This window comes from Arvicola amphibius, chromosome 5 (genome assembly GCF_903992535.2).
Source record: "Arvicola amphibius chromosome 5, mArvAmp1.2, whole genome shotgun sequence".
Classification (NCBI taxonomy): Eukaryota; Metazoa; Chordata; class Mammalia; order Rodentia; family Cricetidae; genus Arvicola; species Arvicola amphibius.
The window spans coordinates 134,779,783-134,795,305 of NC_052051.1; the positions used below are offsets into that span (position 1 = coordinate 134,779,783).

General features: G+C 40.1%; 1 protein-coding gene across 1 annotated transcript; it reads left to right on the forward strand.

Moving 5' to 3' along the window:
• Positions 1-3,069: 3,069 nt before the first annotated feature.
• On the forward strand, positions 3,070-11,217 carry LOC119814409 (interferon-inducible GTPase 1-like). The gene is made up of 2 exons (XM_038330099.2): positions 3,070-3,227; positions 9,725-11,217. Exon 2 carries the CDS (start codon positions 9,746-9,748, stop codon positions 10,997-10,999), a length of 1,254 nt encoding a protein of 417 aa, XP_038186027.1. The 5' UTR covers positions 3,070-3,227; positions 9,725-9,745; the 3' UTR covers positions 11,000-11,217.
• The last annotated feature ends 4,306 nt before the right edge of the window (positions 11,218-15,523 follow it).

Here is a 15,523-nt window from a genome sequence, read left to right on the forward strand (position 1 = left end):
GAAAAGAAAGTGGGAAGTACACTTGAATGCATTGGTACAGGAGACCACTTCCTAAATATAACCCCAGCAGCACAGACACTGAGAGAAACAATTAATAAATGGGACCTCCTGAAACTGAAAAGCTTCTGTAAAGCAAAGGACATGGTCAACAAGACAAAACGACAGCATACAGAATAGGAAAAGATTTTCACTAACCCCACATCAGACAGAGGTCTGATCTCCAAAATATACAAAGAACTCAAGAAATTGGACACCAAAAGATCACATAATCCAATAAAAAAATGGAGTACTGACCTAAACAGAGAACTCTCAACAAAGGAATCTAAAATGGCTGAAAGTCACATAAGGAAATGTTCATCATCCTTAGTCATCAAAGAAAAGCAAATCAAAACAACTCTGAGAGTCCACATAAAGATGGAATATGCACAGAGAGTCTGGATTATGTATATTATTGTGTTTTCTTTGAATTTTTTCACTGAAGAGAGACATTTGATTTGGGGGACTGCTAAGCTAAACCAACAAACATGATTTAAAGGTTTCTTGACTTCAAAGTTTGAGTCTAAGGATATATTGCTTTGGAAAAGAGGTTCTTCTTTTGTTTCCACAGATGATGAGGACCTATGGAATCCTTCCAGACTAAAGTGGGCCAGCAGATCTTTCTTGGGGTACCATTAGATAACAAATTAATTAAAACAGACTTGCTGTCATCAATTACGTGTGTTGTTAGTCCCTAGATATGAGGTAAATAAAATCTCATTGGATAAGGACTTTAGCTGCCTCTGGATATCCATCCACAAAGGGTGGTTTGGCATATGGACAGCTTCAGCTAATCAGTTTCTGAAGGGTAGCAAGTTTGAAATGATGGAAAATTCCTCCATGTGTGCTGGCTAGTTTTATGTCAACTTGAAACAGGCTGTAGTCATCTGAGAGGTGGAACCTCAATTGATAAAATACCTCCAGGAGATCTGGCTGTAAGAGAACTAGCCTATAGGGACATTTTCTAAAGTATTCATTGGTTGGGGTGAGGGAACCCACTGTGGGTGGGGATACCCATGACCAACTATCATGAGGAAACATTAATTGGGGCTGCCTTACAGGTCAGAGGTTTAGTCAATTATGGTCATGGCAGGAAGCATAATGACATGCAGGCAGACCTGGTGTAGAGAGGTCCACTGAGAGTTCTACATCTAGATCCATATGCACAAGGAAGAGAAAGTGAGTCACAAGGCCTGTCTGTAGCATCTTAGAGCTCAAAGCCCACCCCCAGAGACACACTTCCTCCAACAAGGCCACACCTACTCAAGCAAGGTCACACCTCTACTAGTGTCATTCCCTATTGGCCTGTGAAGGTCATTTCCATTCAAATCACTACAAATATAAGTATCACAATATATTACATTTTATAACTGAAAAAGTCCCACAGTCTTCACAAGTTCAAACAATTTGAAATTCGTTTTTTTAAAAAAGACAAAGTCTCTTTTTAAAATCCAAAGTCTTATACTTCACAGTCTCTCAACTCCAGTAAAATAAAATTTTTAATTCTTACTTTAAGAGGGAAGAGCCAGGAAACCATCACAACCAAATCAAAGCAAAAACAAATTCCAACTGTGTAAATAACTCCATATCCAATGTCTGGGATCCACTCACAATCTTCTGTGCTCTTCCAAAGGTATTAGGTCCCTTCTCTGGCTTCACCCTCTGCAGCACTGACTTGGGCTGGCTCCACCCCACTGCTGCTGCTGTCCTTGCTGATCATCCCATGGTACTGGGCATCTCCAAAAATGATGAGGTCCCTTGATACAATGAGGCTGCCACCAATAGCAACTCTGGGACTCTCTTCATGGTGCAAACCAAGCTTCCGCTTCTCTCCATGATCTTTTCCATCCTGGAGCTTCCACTAATACTGAGGCTGCATCACCTCCAGTGGCCTATCTGGGCCTCTCACAGTACCAAACCTCAGCTGCTCTCCATGACCCCTTCATGCCTTCAAACCACCTGAGAGACTCTTATACATTACTAAGTTTGGCTGCCAGTAAGATATAAAATTTTGGTGGCCTCTGGAATGCAGCTTCTGTGCACTGACTCTGAGGAAACTCTTCCCCAAAGTATTTTTGCCTCCGTGATGTTGCCTCTTCTTAATCACCACTAATTTCTTAGCTCCAGTTGACCAGCATCTATTGTCCCTGTAAAACAAAGACTTACTTCATTAGCTTTGCTCTTGTTAATTACAGCTAATTCTTCAGTCCCAGCTAACCATAACCACAGATCTCATTTTTAGTCTTTAAGTGACTTGCAAACTTCCCTCTGGAACTTCACAAGTTAGGCCTCCACTGTTTGCTTTATTCTCAACATTCTTGTCTTCCAAGCTACAAAGGAAAATGTCATCAAGTTTTGAACTCGTAATGGATTTCTAGGCCAAAGTTCCAAGGTCCTTTCATAGTCTCTCTCAAAACAACATGTCAGATCTCTCACTGTAGCCCCTGAACCTGTTACCATGTTATTTTAAGGTTTCTATCTCTGCGATGAAACACAATGACCAAAAAACCAGCTGGCGAGGGAGGGGAACTGGAAGCAATTGTTGATGTAGAGACCCTGGATACGGCTTACTGGCTTGCTCCCCATGGCTTGTTCCAGCTGCGCCTTTTTAGACCCCAAAACCACCAACCCAAGGCTGGCACCATCCACAAGGAGCTGGGCCCTCCCCCATCAATCACTAATTTACACAATGTTGTACAGGTTTGCCTGAAGCTCAATTTTATGAAGAAAATTTTCTTTTTTGAGGTTCCCCTCCTCTAAGACTACTATGACTTGTGTCAAGTTGACAAAAAACTATCCAGCACACAGGGGTCAAGAGAAAATAAACTCTAATGGGTCCTGGAAGATCTTCTAACCTCATTAGTAAGTTTTGGAGCCTCCTCTCACTGGCTAAACATTAAGTTAAAATGCAACTTTGTTATTGCAATCTCTGTTTCCTTGAATTGTGGAATCAATGAAAAGAAACAAAAGCATGTTAAGTTTCACTTTCATGTTCTTGGAAATGTAGGAAATTCTGGAACAAAACTGGACCCACTCTCCTATGTGATTGGATAGCACACTCTGAAGGTGGGACAAAAGTCAAGACAAAAGAAGTGCCCAACTTCCTTGTTTCTGCTGCAAAGACTCCAGCACAGCTGAGGGCTATCCCTGTCCTGAGCAGTGAGAGCATCCCCTGGACACAGGATTTTCTGGTAACTAAGACTTCAAATCTGAGTTCTCACCCTCCTCTGTCTCTTTCCTAGAAAACCTGTGACTAACAAGACATTTAGAAAGGAATCTTCAGAGTTGGGAACCTCAGTTTGAGAGTTAGGGGTCTTTGATTGGAGGCAGGCAGGACTGACTTAAAGATGTTCTTAAGTAATTATTCAAGTTTAGATAGACCTAAAGCAAATAACAAGGTTATTATAAATTACCTTAAAAATTACCCAGTTGTTTTAGATTTGGGTTTTGTTTGTTTGTTAGGGAAAATGAGCATTTCGATATATATGTGTTGTGAATTATAACTATAGAATATATGAAAATTGTTTTGTCTCAATCTTGTTATTGCCCAGTATTCTTTTCTTTTCCCATTCTACCCAGTTCAGGATATTTATTTTAAACTCCAGTGGAAACTAGATTCGGATAAATGTTGCCCTCTGTAAGATGCTTCTGTAACTTTACTAGGAAACAATTTTAGGGTTTGTTTTTGTTTTAAAAATATTTGTATTTGCTATATGACAAATTAATGCATCTCTGTAATATTTTGATCATCTTCACCCACTATGTCTCTGTCTTTTCCCATTCTTATTCTCTCTGTGATCCTTCCTCTTCCCATGGATGCCCCTATGTTTTGTCTTTTTTACATTTTTTTAATATTCCACTGATTTTAATCAGGATCACTTGCTTGTTCTGGTGTGGGGTTATTTACTTGATCATGGTCAACTTTCTAGTTGTCATATCTCTAAAGAAAAATGAATCACTCTCCCCCCACCAGTCTCTAATCCTAAGCTAAGGATAAGGCCTCATGTGCCTCTGATCTTGTTCATGCTGGAATGTGAACAAGCTAAATCTTACGTAAGTCTCCTGCAGGTAACCCCAGATGCCAGGAGTTTATACCTGCAAGTGCCCTGTTGTAGTCAGAGGACATTATTTCATGCCACTCCCCCTGCCCCAGCCTCTGTTTTCTGTACTGTTCTCCAAACCTGGTTAGGGTGGAGGATTGATTAAAAATTCACTGTTTTATTTAAGAATGATCATCAACCGTCATTTATTCTCATCATGTTGACCAGTTATGAGACTGTGCATTAGAACACTAGCCACTGAAAAGAAATAAATAAAAATTTAAAAACCAGACAAAAACTAAATGGGGAATAAAGAACAACAACAAGAAAATCTTTGTCAGAGCAAGGCTGAGAGCATCAGTAATCTCTGGTACAGTCCAAAATATTTAGAAGGAAATTTGCCCATTCACAAAACAGCAGCAGTTGATGCTGAGGGGCATTTTTAATGAGGGAATCCTCTTTAACTTGGTGGGTTTTATCATGAAGTTGGGGCGCTAGTGAAGAAATGCATCCTTTTGTACTGATTAATATTTCATGTCACTATAGTTTGTTGTAGTCATACTCTGTGTAAGACATTTAACACAATTTTTTCTTGTTTATTTTCCTTTTTCTTGTTTTTGTAGTTCTTTGTGAATTTTGTGCAATGCATTTTATTGTTTTTTATAACATTTATGTATTCATTCTCTGTGTCCTCATACACCGGGGCTAGGTGCTCACATGCTAGAGCATGCTTGTGGAGGTCAAAAGACAAGGTGTGGAAGTCAGTTCTCTCTGCTATGTGAGTCTTGGGATTAGAACTCAGATCATCTGGTTTAGTGACAAGTACCCTTGCCTGCTCAGTCATCTTGCTGGCCCAAGACAGTTTTAGAGTGTGCATAGGTAGACCAAGACATGGGGACCTAAAGGATGGGAGGCTTTTGTAAAAAGATCCCCAGCAACTTTGTCTTAGGAACTTTCCCCAGGCTAAATGCAGAGGATCCAGGCTCTTGGTTGCCCTGATAGATCCAACTACTTTCATTTTCATCCGGGTCCAGTCAGCTTTTGTGAGTGGCCAAATTTATTACCAAATAGTCAGTTTCAGTTACTATCAGTAAAGCTTAAATCTGACACCATCTCCCATCCCCCGCTCCACCACCCCCACCCCTCACTGCCTCCATCAGGTTTAGTGAGGCTGACTGAGAGTTGAACCTGGATGTCTGTCCAGCTTGAGAGGCAAGTAACAAAACTCAGAGACCCTGGCATTTTAGTAGGACTTGCCTAGCCAGGAGGCCAGGAGCTGAGAGCACCCCCACCACCCTGTAGAGTCATCATTTTTCTGAGTATGGGGAAGAGGGTCTGGCTTTGTGGCTGTTGTGGATGGTGCTCTGCTGTGCTGCTAGCGGTGCTGGGGCTGAGGGCCTGGCCCTGTCAGCAGTCAGGCCATCAGCAGGAAACAGAAATAGTTACCACTTTAAGGAAGCATAAAGTTTAGAAATTTATACAAAAATGTACATACCAATTTAGGTACTGAAACATCTAATCCCATAATATTATATAAAAATATGTTATCTACTAGCCATGAATTGCTTTTGGATACAATTTTTTGTGATTTATCACAACCTTTATCTTATGGTTCTGATGAATATTATTTGAGTTAAAGTCTACTTTTGTAAATGTTACCAAAAGAAAATCAGTATCTTAAAAGAACCTTATTGATATAAATAAGATTAATTTTAGATTTGTATCAATGTAGTGAGCTTTGGCTTTAGGAATTTTAATAACTTTTAACTATAGCTGACTCAGTCATGCCCATATCCTTTTTTAAAAATCTACAGCCATCCTCTGTCTTAGAACAAAACTAATTAAAAATCCTTTCCTTCAGCATTTCTAAAACTATATATCAGCATATGTATGACCTTTTAAATATTTTTCTCCTCCTTATTGGACCTTTTTACTTTTTTTAATATTGTGGACATGATGTTATAAATATAACTTTTAGATAGTAATGCTATTTGTTTCCCTGACAAACTGGGAGGGACGTTAAATGATTGATTTTAATAGGGCCCTAAGCTTAATCAGACCAACTTGTCAGAACAGCCCTAGAAACTGTTACCAAAAGTGAGGTTATGTCCCCAGTGTACCAGCCAGAGCTCTGAAAGGGGGCAGAAAACAGAACACCGAGATTCCTTAAACTAGAGGCTACACAGCTCGTACCCCAGAAGACAAAACAGAATGGATGTGTGCTTTTAAATTAGAAAGCAGTGGAATCCTAACTCAAACCATTTATTGGCCTTAAGACACTGAAACAAATCTGTGGATGCCTTTCTGAGCAGTGACTGTGCTCAGGTCTGAGTTTTCATTAGTCATGCTAGGGCCTCTGTTGTCTCTTAGTATCGAGAGTTAACTATGATAGTTCCAGCCACAATGTGTCTTAGAAAAGCAAAGGTCATTGTAATATAACACAGACAATTATTAACCCAATTGGCCAGAAGCTCAGGAAGAACACACATTAACAATTGTGAAGGTAAACTCAGCTTTCACCAGCAAATCTAAGTTATTGGCCCAAGATTTATTTAATTTATGTGTGCTAAAAAGCAGTTAGTCTCATCCAATAATTTCAGTTTAGCTTAATCCCCTCGACAAGGGAATTTGGTGCCATGGAAGCAAACATACAGATAGAACACAATATATACCTACGTATAATCTTATATCAAATACATTTTAAGACAACCAAAGAATATTTATGAAATTTATCCTGTCACGTTATCTTTAAAGTCTTCTGCTCTGATTATCTTTTCTGTATCTCTAAGTGAACTTCAATCTTAAATCGGTTCTTTAAAAGTTTTAATTTTCAGTTGAAGCAAATTAGAAAACTGTCTCGGTAGGTGGTCCCTTAGACAGGATGATAAACAGAATGTGGGTGAAGGTGGAAAACAAGCAGTCAACATGAAAACTATTTCCTTTACTCAGGTGAAATCTTGACATTGCTTTTTACAGAACCAAGTTGTAAAATCACAGATCCGGAAGGTTTTGGAACATGGAAAGCACAAATGATCTAATCAATAAAATAAACACAGATCCCAGCCTTTCCCTCCTGAAATACCTTTATGTGGCTCTATAGGATGAGAAACTCCATCTCCTTACCATTAGGAAAGATTCCAGGTCTGGGATTCTAGAAGCACATTGGGGAAGATTGTTGTTTGAGTAAGAGATTTGTTAAAAGGGTTGTGAATGCCATAGACAGACAGGCAGAGGGCAGCATGACACAGGCTCTGAGATCAGGCCCATGTGGCAGAACAGGGAATCCTTTCTTATGGGTCTGTGCCACATGATTGATGAGAAGCCTAGAGTGCATGCTTGCAGTCAAGGACTCTATGGGTGGGGGAGCAAGAATCTAGGGATAAAAGTGGTTTTAGTCATGGAAACCAAACCACTATCATTTCTGTAATGATCACCAACCAAAATGGTTGCTGAGGTGCCCCTGGTTAGTACTTTAGATAGCTATAAATTACACCCAGGGTTTCTTCTAATCTTCTAAGACCTCTTTTGAAGAGTTGGTTCAAGGGTCCTAAAACACTGGCCAGATTAGAAAAACATCTGACGATTCAGAAAGGCCACAAAGATTTCTCAGGACCATCAGGCTAATCAAGAGCTGAAATCTGGGTTCCTGAAATGTCTCCCTTCCTGCCTTTATCTCTGTCAGTGGAGTAGGGTCTTTACTGAGACAGGCTTCTTCAGTTTAACCAACAATAGAAATTCATTGCATTTAATCCACATCATAGTGAGCTTAAGCCAAAATAAACAGGCAAAATATAACACATTGGATAAATACTTATTACCTAAATTAGGTAAAGTAGGCATGGGGCTATTTCCAAAGTGATGCTTTAATTCACTGCCTAGCAAAGGAAGCATAGCAATTTTCTTCATGGGGTCCATAGACATTCATATAGGCATAGGCCAGCTTTTAAGCATGCTCATTTTAGAATTACATTCCCTGAGCATGCCTATTATTAAATTGATGGACAGAAATGCCTCTCAGAATCACCAGCTTCCACAATAACATTTTAGATGGCAATAACAAAAAGGATAGTTTGAAGGAACTGAATGCAGGAAGAAATCTGTCTATGAAGGTACCGCACTGCTTAGTCAATAAAGGATTGGCACATGTTCTTATCCTACCTGAGCATCCATATATGGAAGCTAATCTCACATGGCTGTACAGCATTCAGAGCACCAAAATATTTTTTTAGAAAGGCCAGTAGCTTTACCTGTTTTCCATCTCATGATAGCTTCTTGTGTCCAGATTTACACGAATACAAGGAATAGAGAGAGTCTAGTGTCACCTGAAGGTTGATAGCCCTCTTTGCTCATGGTCTCTGCTTCCTTGTTTCCAGGACTCTGTGGGCTATGGAATGATGCATAAAATCTTCCAGGAGATCTTAATGCTATAGAACTGAGTTATACATGTCCATCTACTGTTGTTCCAGCAGTAACTGACCTAGTACCTGCCAGATCCCCCTTTCCCACAGGGCCATCTATGAAGTCAAGCCTATGAACATAACGCAAGCACCAGTGCAGATTGGCAAATTCAGGTTTCAGGAGTTGCTGTTATCTATATCAACTCAGCCTCCTGAATGCTCTTTCTCCTGTCTCCTGCACATGTTGTCTGTGTTCATTTGTAATACTGCAGATGCCCTGCTTATACTAGCTGTGTACAAGCATCCATTGGGATGGGTGATGTCCCTAACAGGACTTTTCTGGCTTGGCTGTTGATTTAATTATTCAGGGAGGCCAAGTGTCTTCAAAAGAAATTGGTCCTAGGACATATCTGTGTGGCATGGTAACTGGACTGGCAAGCATTACACCCCATATAAAAATACATTATATTTTGCAAAGTTTGGTTCCATTTGACCCTAGAAAGAAGCTTGTCCATTGGCCTCCAATCAAACTCTTTATTGGAAAAGTGTTATAATTATAGATTAGGAAAAGTTTATGAATACATTTTCAAGTGAAGAGACTTCAGTAAAAGAGCAAATTCAGAAATTAGACATGCCGAGCAAATACATAAGGGACTGAGTAACAACCAGAGGCTTGAAAGTGTGAGGGGCCATTAGCAGATCTAAGAAGAGAAATAAGAAGAAAATATTTTCCTTGAAAATACTATGAGTACTGAACAGTTCACAAAGGCCAAGTAGCATTCATGATAAAGAATGAAAGAAGCAGGTACAGTCAGTCATGCAGCCCAACAGGGAAGCCATGACCAAATACAGCTGATTTGTACTGTAATCTAGAATGTGAGGAGCCTCTGGTCATGGAGTCTACATGGCACAGAGGCACAGAGCAGACTGAAAAGTTAAAATGGATCTACAAAGAGATAATGGACACTAAAACATTAAAGTCTCGTGTGATGGTCTCAGATCCTGCAGAAAGAATGGCCCTACTGTGTCACTTACAGGTGAACTCTAGAGAAGCCAAACGTAGAAGGCAGAGTGATGGGCAAATCTGTGTCAAAGGACACAAAGTCGCAGATGTGTAAAATGAACACAGTGGGAGATCACAGGCATGATTGCAATCATTAAGGATGGTATGTGGCAATATACTTGAAATTTGATAAAATTTAGATCTTAAATTTCATAAACATCCTCCTGACTCTCCCTTCTTTCCTTCAGTGCCATTAATTGCTCACAGTCATGGGTCAACTGTTCTCTTCATCTAATGAGCGCCACCAAGATTTGGCCTCCAGCTTTACTGAATATTTTAAGAAGTTCAAGGTAGGAAGCAAAATCATCCCTCAGGAAACCATAGCTTCAATTGAGTTAAGTCTGTCACAAGGAAACATGCAGGGAGCAAACACTTCGATCACTAATGCATTAAAAGAAATGGACAGCACCCCACTCAATGTTGCTGTGACTGGAGAGTCTGGGTCAGGGAAGTCCAGCTTCATCAATGCCCTGAGGGGGATTGGGCACGAAGAGGAAGATGCAGCTGAAACTGGTGTGGTGGAAACTACCATGAAGAGACATCGCTATACGCACCCCAATATTCCCAATGTGGTTTTTTGGGACCTGCCTGGGATTGGAACCACAAATTTCCCACCCAAAGATTATCTGGAGAAAATGAAATTCAACGAGTATGATTTCTTCATCATTGTGTCTGCCACACGCTTTAAGAAAAATGATATAGACCTCGCCAAAGCAATCAGCATGATGAAGAAGGATTTCTACTTCGTGAGAACCAAGGTGGACTCTGACTTGAAAAATGAGAAGGAATTCAAACCACGAACCTTTGACAGAGAAAAGGTCCTGCAGCAGATCCGTGATAGTTGTGTGAGGATCTTTCAGGAGAATAAGGTTGAGCAACCACCCATCTTCTTGATCTCTAATAACATCTTATCTGATTATGATTTCCAAATCCTGATGGACAAGGTGGTGAATGCTCTCCCTGTACACAAACGTCACAATTTTATGCTCTCCTTGCCTAATATTACAGATGCAGCCATTGAAAAGAAGCGGCAGTTCCTGAAGCAAAGGATTTGGCTCGAAGCCTTTGGGACTGACCTACTCAATATGATCCCTTCACTGACTCTCTTAATGGACAGTGATGTGGAGAATCTTAGGAAAAGCATGAACTACTATCGAGCTGTCTTTGGAGTGAATGATGCATCCTTGCAGAGTTTGGCTAAGGACTGGAAAGTGTCAGTGGATCAGCTCAAGGCAAAGATGAAGTCTCCTCATGTGTTTGAAACAACAAAGAAAGAAACAACACAAGAAAGGCTTTCAAGACTTTATGAGGAGTTCTGTTTGGCTAACGGGCACCTAGTTGCTAAGAATGTTTATGTTAAAGAATTGTTTTACCTGAAATATTCTTTCCTTGACATGGTGACAGATGATGCTAATGCTCTTCTCAGAGAGATATGTGTAAAAAATAACTTGGTTTCCGATTAGGCTGAAATCTTGTAGCTGTCAAAAATCAGAATCAATGACAGAAAAATAGGACACTGATATTGCAAAACAACATACTGGGTTATTCAGGCCATGCAGGCTTTATCTATACTTAGTGATCATATATCCACATTAGCTGTAGCAGGGGGATCAGATATGTGTAAATATGCTTAAAGCTAAAAGCTATCTACTCACTTTGAATAAACCCTCAGATCGAGTAATTGCACTTTTATCTGAATTTATTTTATATAAATCAGCATCCATTTTTAGGTTTAACACTGTGGTGGGTGGTTTGATCAACTGACTCTAGAATCACATGGGAGATGAACCTCTGGACTTGTATTTGGGAAACTATTTTGCTTATGTTAATTGAGGTGAGAAGCGCTGCCCACTGTGGGTGGCCCCATTCCCTAGCTGCTGATCCCTGACTGTGTATATGGAAAGAGAGGCTAAGCTGAGGCACACCTGCACTCATACACTGCTCTCTGCTTTCTTAACGTAGGTGGAGTGGACTAGCTGCCCCCAGCTGCTGCTGCGACTCCCCTATAACCTTGAGTTTCACACTTATGTCCTCTCTTCATAGTAATACCACAGGAAAAGCCATAACTGGGCTGGAGAATTGGCTCACTTGCCTTGCAAGTCTGAAGACCTGAGTTCAGACCCACAGAGCCCACAGAAAGCCACTTATGGCATCTGAAATCCATGTACTCCTGTGGGGAGACAGGTGACAGAGGCAGAGAATCCTGGAAGCTCTGGGGCCAGCTAACCTGCCACATGCAGCCGTTAAAAAGAGACCCTGACACAAGCAAGTGGAAGGTAAAAACCAATGCCCAGTGTTGTCCTCTGAGCTCTGCATGCATGCAATGTTATGTTCATGCCTGCAATCACACATGCAAATGCACATACACGAAAAGCTTTTTCTTTAAAACAAAGAAGGAAAGTTTGGGGCAGTAGTCAATGGTATAATACTTGCCTTATGTGCATGGGACCTCAGCTTCAAGGCCTAGTACTCCAGAAAAAGGGTAAAATGTGGGGTAGAGAAATGGCTCAGAGGTTAGGAACAGTGGCTGCTCTTGCAGAGGACAGGGTTCAGTTCCCACATAATAGAAATAACATAGTAGCACATAGTAGCCTATACTTCTTCTCCAGAGGATATTATACCCTCTCCTGACCTCCACAGTACCAGGTACTTGTATAGTTAACAGATATACATGCAAGGCAAACATTAATACAATAAAAATAAAGAAAAAATAAAAGATATATGTTTAAATAAAGAGCACAAGAGAGAGAAGCAATAACCATAGAGGTCACAATAACCTTAATAATAACAGAGATTCCTAAAAATCCTTAGTCAGAATCCTTGAGAAAATACTAAAGAAGCTCTTTAATTTTGTGTCAAAACTAGTGAAGATTAAGAGATTTCTCTTCTTTACATTCATAGTTTTTGAGTGTCATGGTTACTAAATGACTGATTTAGTACATATCAATACCAAAAGCCAATTAATAAATTCTTTCTGAAAAAAAAGACATTTGTTGCTACTTGACTTTCCCAACAATCCATAATAGCTTCACTGTGGCTGTCCTTGATATTACTATTATTGGCTGATTATCTCATTGCACACTATCTGGCCCACATTTTTATCTCTCTTAAAATGAAATGCAAATGAACAGTATATTTGTTAGTAAGACTAAAAGAGAAACACAGAGGAAAGAGAATTTTTAACTTTTATTTAATTTCATTTTTTAAAAAGAAAACAAAATGAAAAAAGAAAAGGAAATCTTTTTTCATTTTACACACCAATCCCAGTTCCCACTCCCTCCCCTCCTCCTACTCCTTCCACCTTCTCCCCATCTTCGATCCTCTCCTCAGAGAGGGTAAGATGCATTGCTTTGGGGAAGGTCCAAGGCCTCCCTACTAAATCTAGACTGAGCAAGGCATCCATCCAAAGAGAATGGGTTCCCAAAATGCTAGCACAAGCAGTAGGGGTAAATTCCGGTGCCATTGCCATTGGCCCCCCAGTCTGTGCCAGTCATATGACTGTCACCCACTTCAGAGGGTCTAGTTTGGTCCTGAAAGAGAAAATTTATTCATGGTGGGGAGCACTTTCTTAAAGTTTGGGCTGCTATATTCCTATAGACTATGGGGAATAAACAGCAAAATTTTGTTCTCACACTTCCAGTGACTGATATCTGAGATCCAGGTGCCTGTGTGGCCAGACCCCTGGTAATTGCATTCTTTCTGGTTGAACCTCACAAGGCCTTCCATGGTGCATCTATCCAGAGTATGGTTCCCTTCTCACTTCTTCTTATGGCCCTATCACTTGGGATCCGTTTTCATGACCTAGTCTAAATATAGATGCCTCCCAAAGCCTTTCCTCCTAGCATGAACCCACTGAGCGGTTGGGCTACTAACATATGATTTCAGGGGTAAAAACAATCAAGCTATAACAGGTTATGCAAATTGTGCTGGTGGTTCAGTTGCTTTCTTAGTAGAAGCTATGCCAGTCACCTTTGCCACATACTCCAAATTATTTTTGCTGTAAACTCAGATGCAGACTTACAAAAGGATGACTAATGAAAGACACTAGACAACACCTTCTCCACTTAAGGAAATAAAACCAAAGAACAAGCAGATGATGGTTGCTGAGAATATTTAAAGAATGTTGGAATACAGTGCACATGGAAGTGAATTATGGAAAATGAAGGCTCCAGGTAGTAAGGTCGAGAAGGAAACAAAGTACCTTGCATAGAGTGCTCTGGATTCCCATCATGAGCTTGTTCGAATGTGGCAAGTCCTCTTACAACTCAGAAACTGTACATAGTAGACCCTAGATTTTCCATAATTACACGACAGAGTCGTGGATTTTTCTGTAAGGCAATACTGCAGCCACCAATGGTTTTGAACTCCACAAGGAGTTGTAATGAAATACACACTATTGCACTGTTCCCCATGGGTACCTCTATTTATATAGCTATGTAAGCTATTGGGGCATGATGTCATTTTAAGACCAAATCTAGCCACTCCTCACCCCAACTTTCATGTATGATTCACACTCAAAGGCCGCTTGAGTGGCTCCATCACAGTACCACAAATTATATGTACCACTTTGGTTGTGTGATCTGCTGCAGATCAGGGTCTCAGAGTCATCAGTTATAGTCTGTAGAGATACCATGGATATCCAAACAGAACCAAAGCCTATGCAGCCTCTAACAGAATACCCAATTTATTCAGGGGAAAATATTTTCCAGTTTAATTCTCCTACCCTATTGGTAAGACACTGACACAGCAGATGTATCAAAGAGGATGAAGAAGTATGGGAATAAAAGGCAAATTGATGCTACCAAGAAAATACAAAATCTTCTGTCAGTGGACACTGCAAAGGAAGCTGAGGAAATGCCAGTAAAAGAAAGAATAATTCTAAAGAAATTTGCTGAGGATAAAGAGAATATATAGCATCATTACATTAAAAGTATTAGCATGATTCATTCTATAAAAAATGAGAAGTTCATAAATGAAGTAGATATCTTTGTCAAAATTTTGTAGGGCTAGAGAAGTTCATGGGTAAAATATTTGTTCTACATGTATGAAGACATGATCCATAGTGTATTTGTTGCTGTTCTCTAGAGGAACAGAACTGATTAGATAGAAAGATGATAGATAGATAGATAGATAGATAGATAGATAGATAGATAGATAGATAGATAGATAGATAGATAGATGGATGGATGGATGGATGGATGGATGGATGGATAGATAGATAGATAGATAGATAGATAGATAGATAGATAGATAGATAGATAGATAGATAGATAGATAGATAGATGATACACAGCTCGATGGACAGACAGACAGACAGGCAGGCAGGCAGACAGAAAGATAGATAGATAAATAGACAGACAGATAGATGGGCAGATGGATAGACAGATACAGATATAGACACAGATTAGAGTGACTTAAAATTTTGATCCAATCTGTTCAACAATGACTGTTTACCAATGGAAAGACCAGGAATCCAGTAGTTGTTCTGTCCACGAGGCTGGAAACCTTAGCTGATCTTCAGTTTAGGCTGGAAAAAGGAAGAACAAGGCTCTAATGCCAGTGAAGTGATGAACTTGCCATTAAGAGTGAGAACAGCCAGATAAAGAACAAGACTTCCTTCTTCCATGTACTTTATATAGGCTGTTAGCAGAAGGTGTGGTCCAGGATAAAGGTGGATCTTGCCACCTCAAGGGATCCAGATTTAGTGTAGGTCTTCCAAGTTCAAATGGTTTAATTACCAAAAAATCTAGGTCTCACACAGGTGGAACTAGATGCTTGGGTTTTAGTTAATTCCAGATATGGTCACATAGACAACCAAGAACAGCCCTCATACCAAGTAAATCCAGATATATTACTGCATTTCTGTAACCCAGTGCCACAGCAGTGGGAGAGCTGGCAGAGACAAGAGAGTGCCTGGAGTCTTGCGGGCCAGCTAGCCTTGATTATGCAGTGCAAACAAAAAGAGACTGCCTCAAACAAGAAGGAAA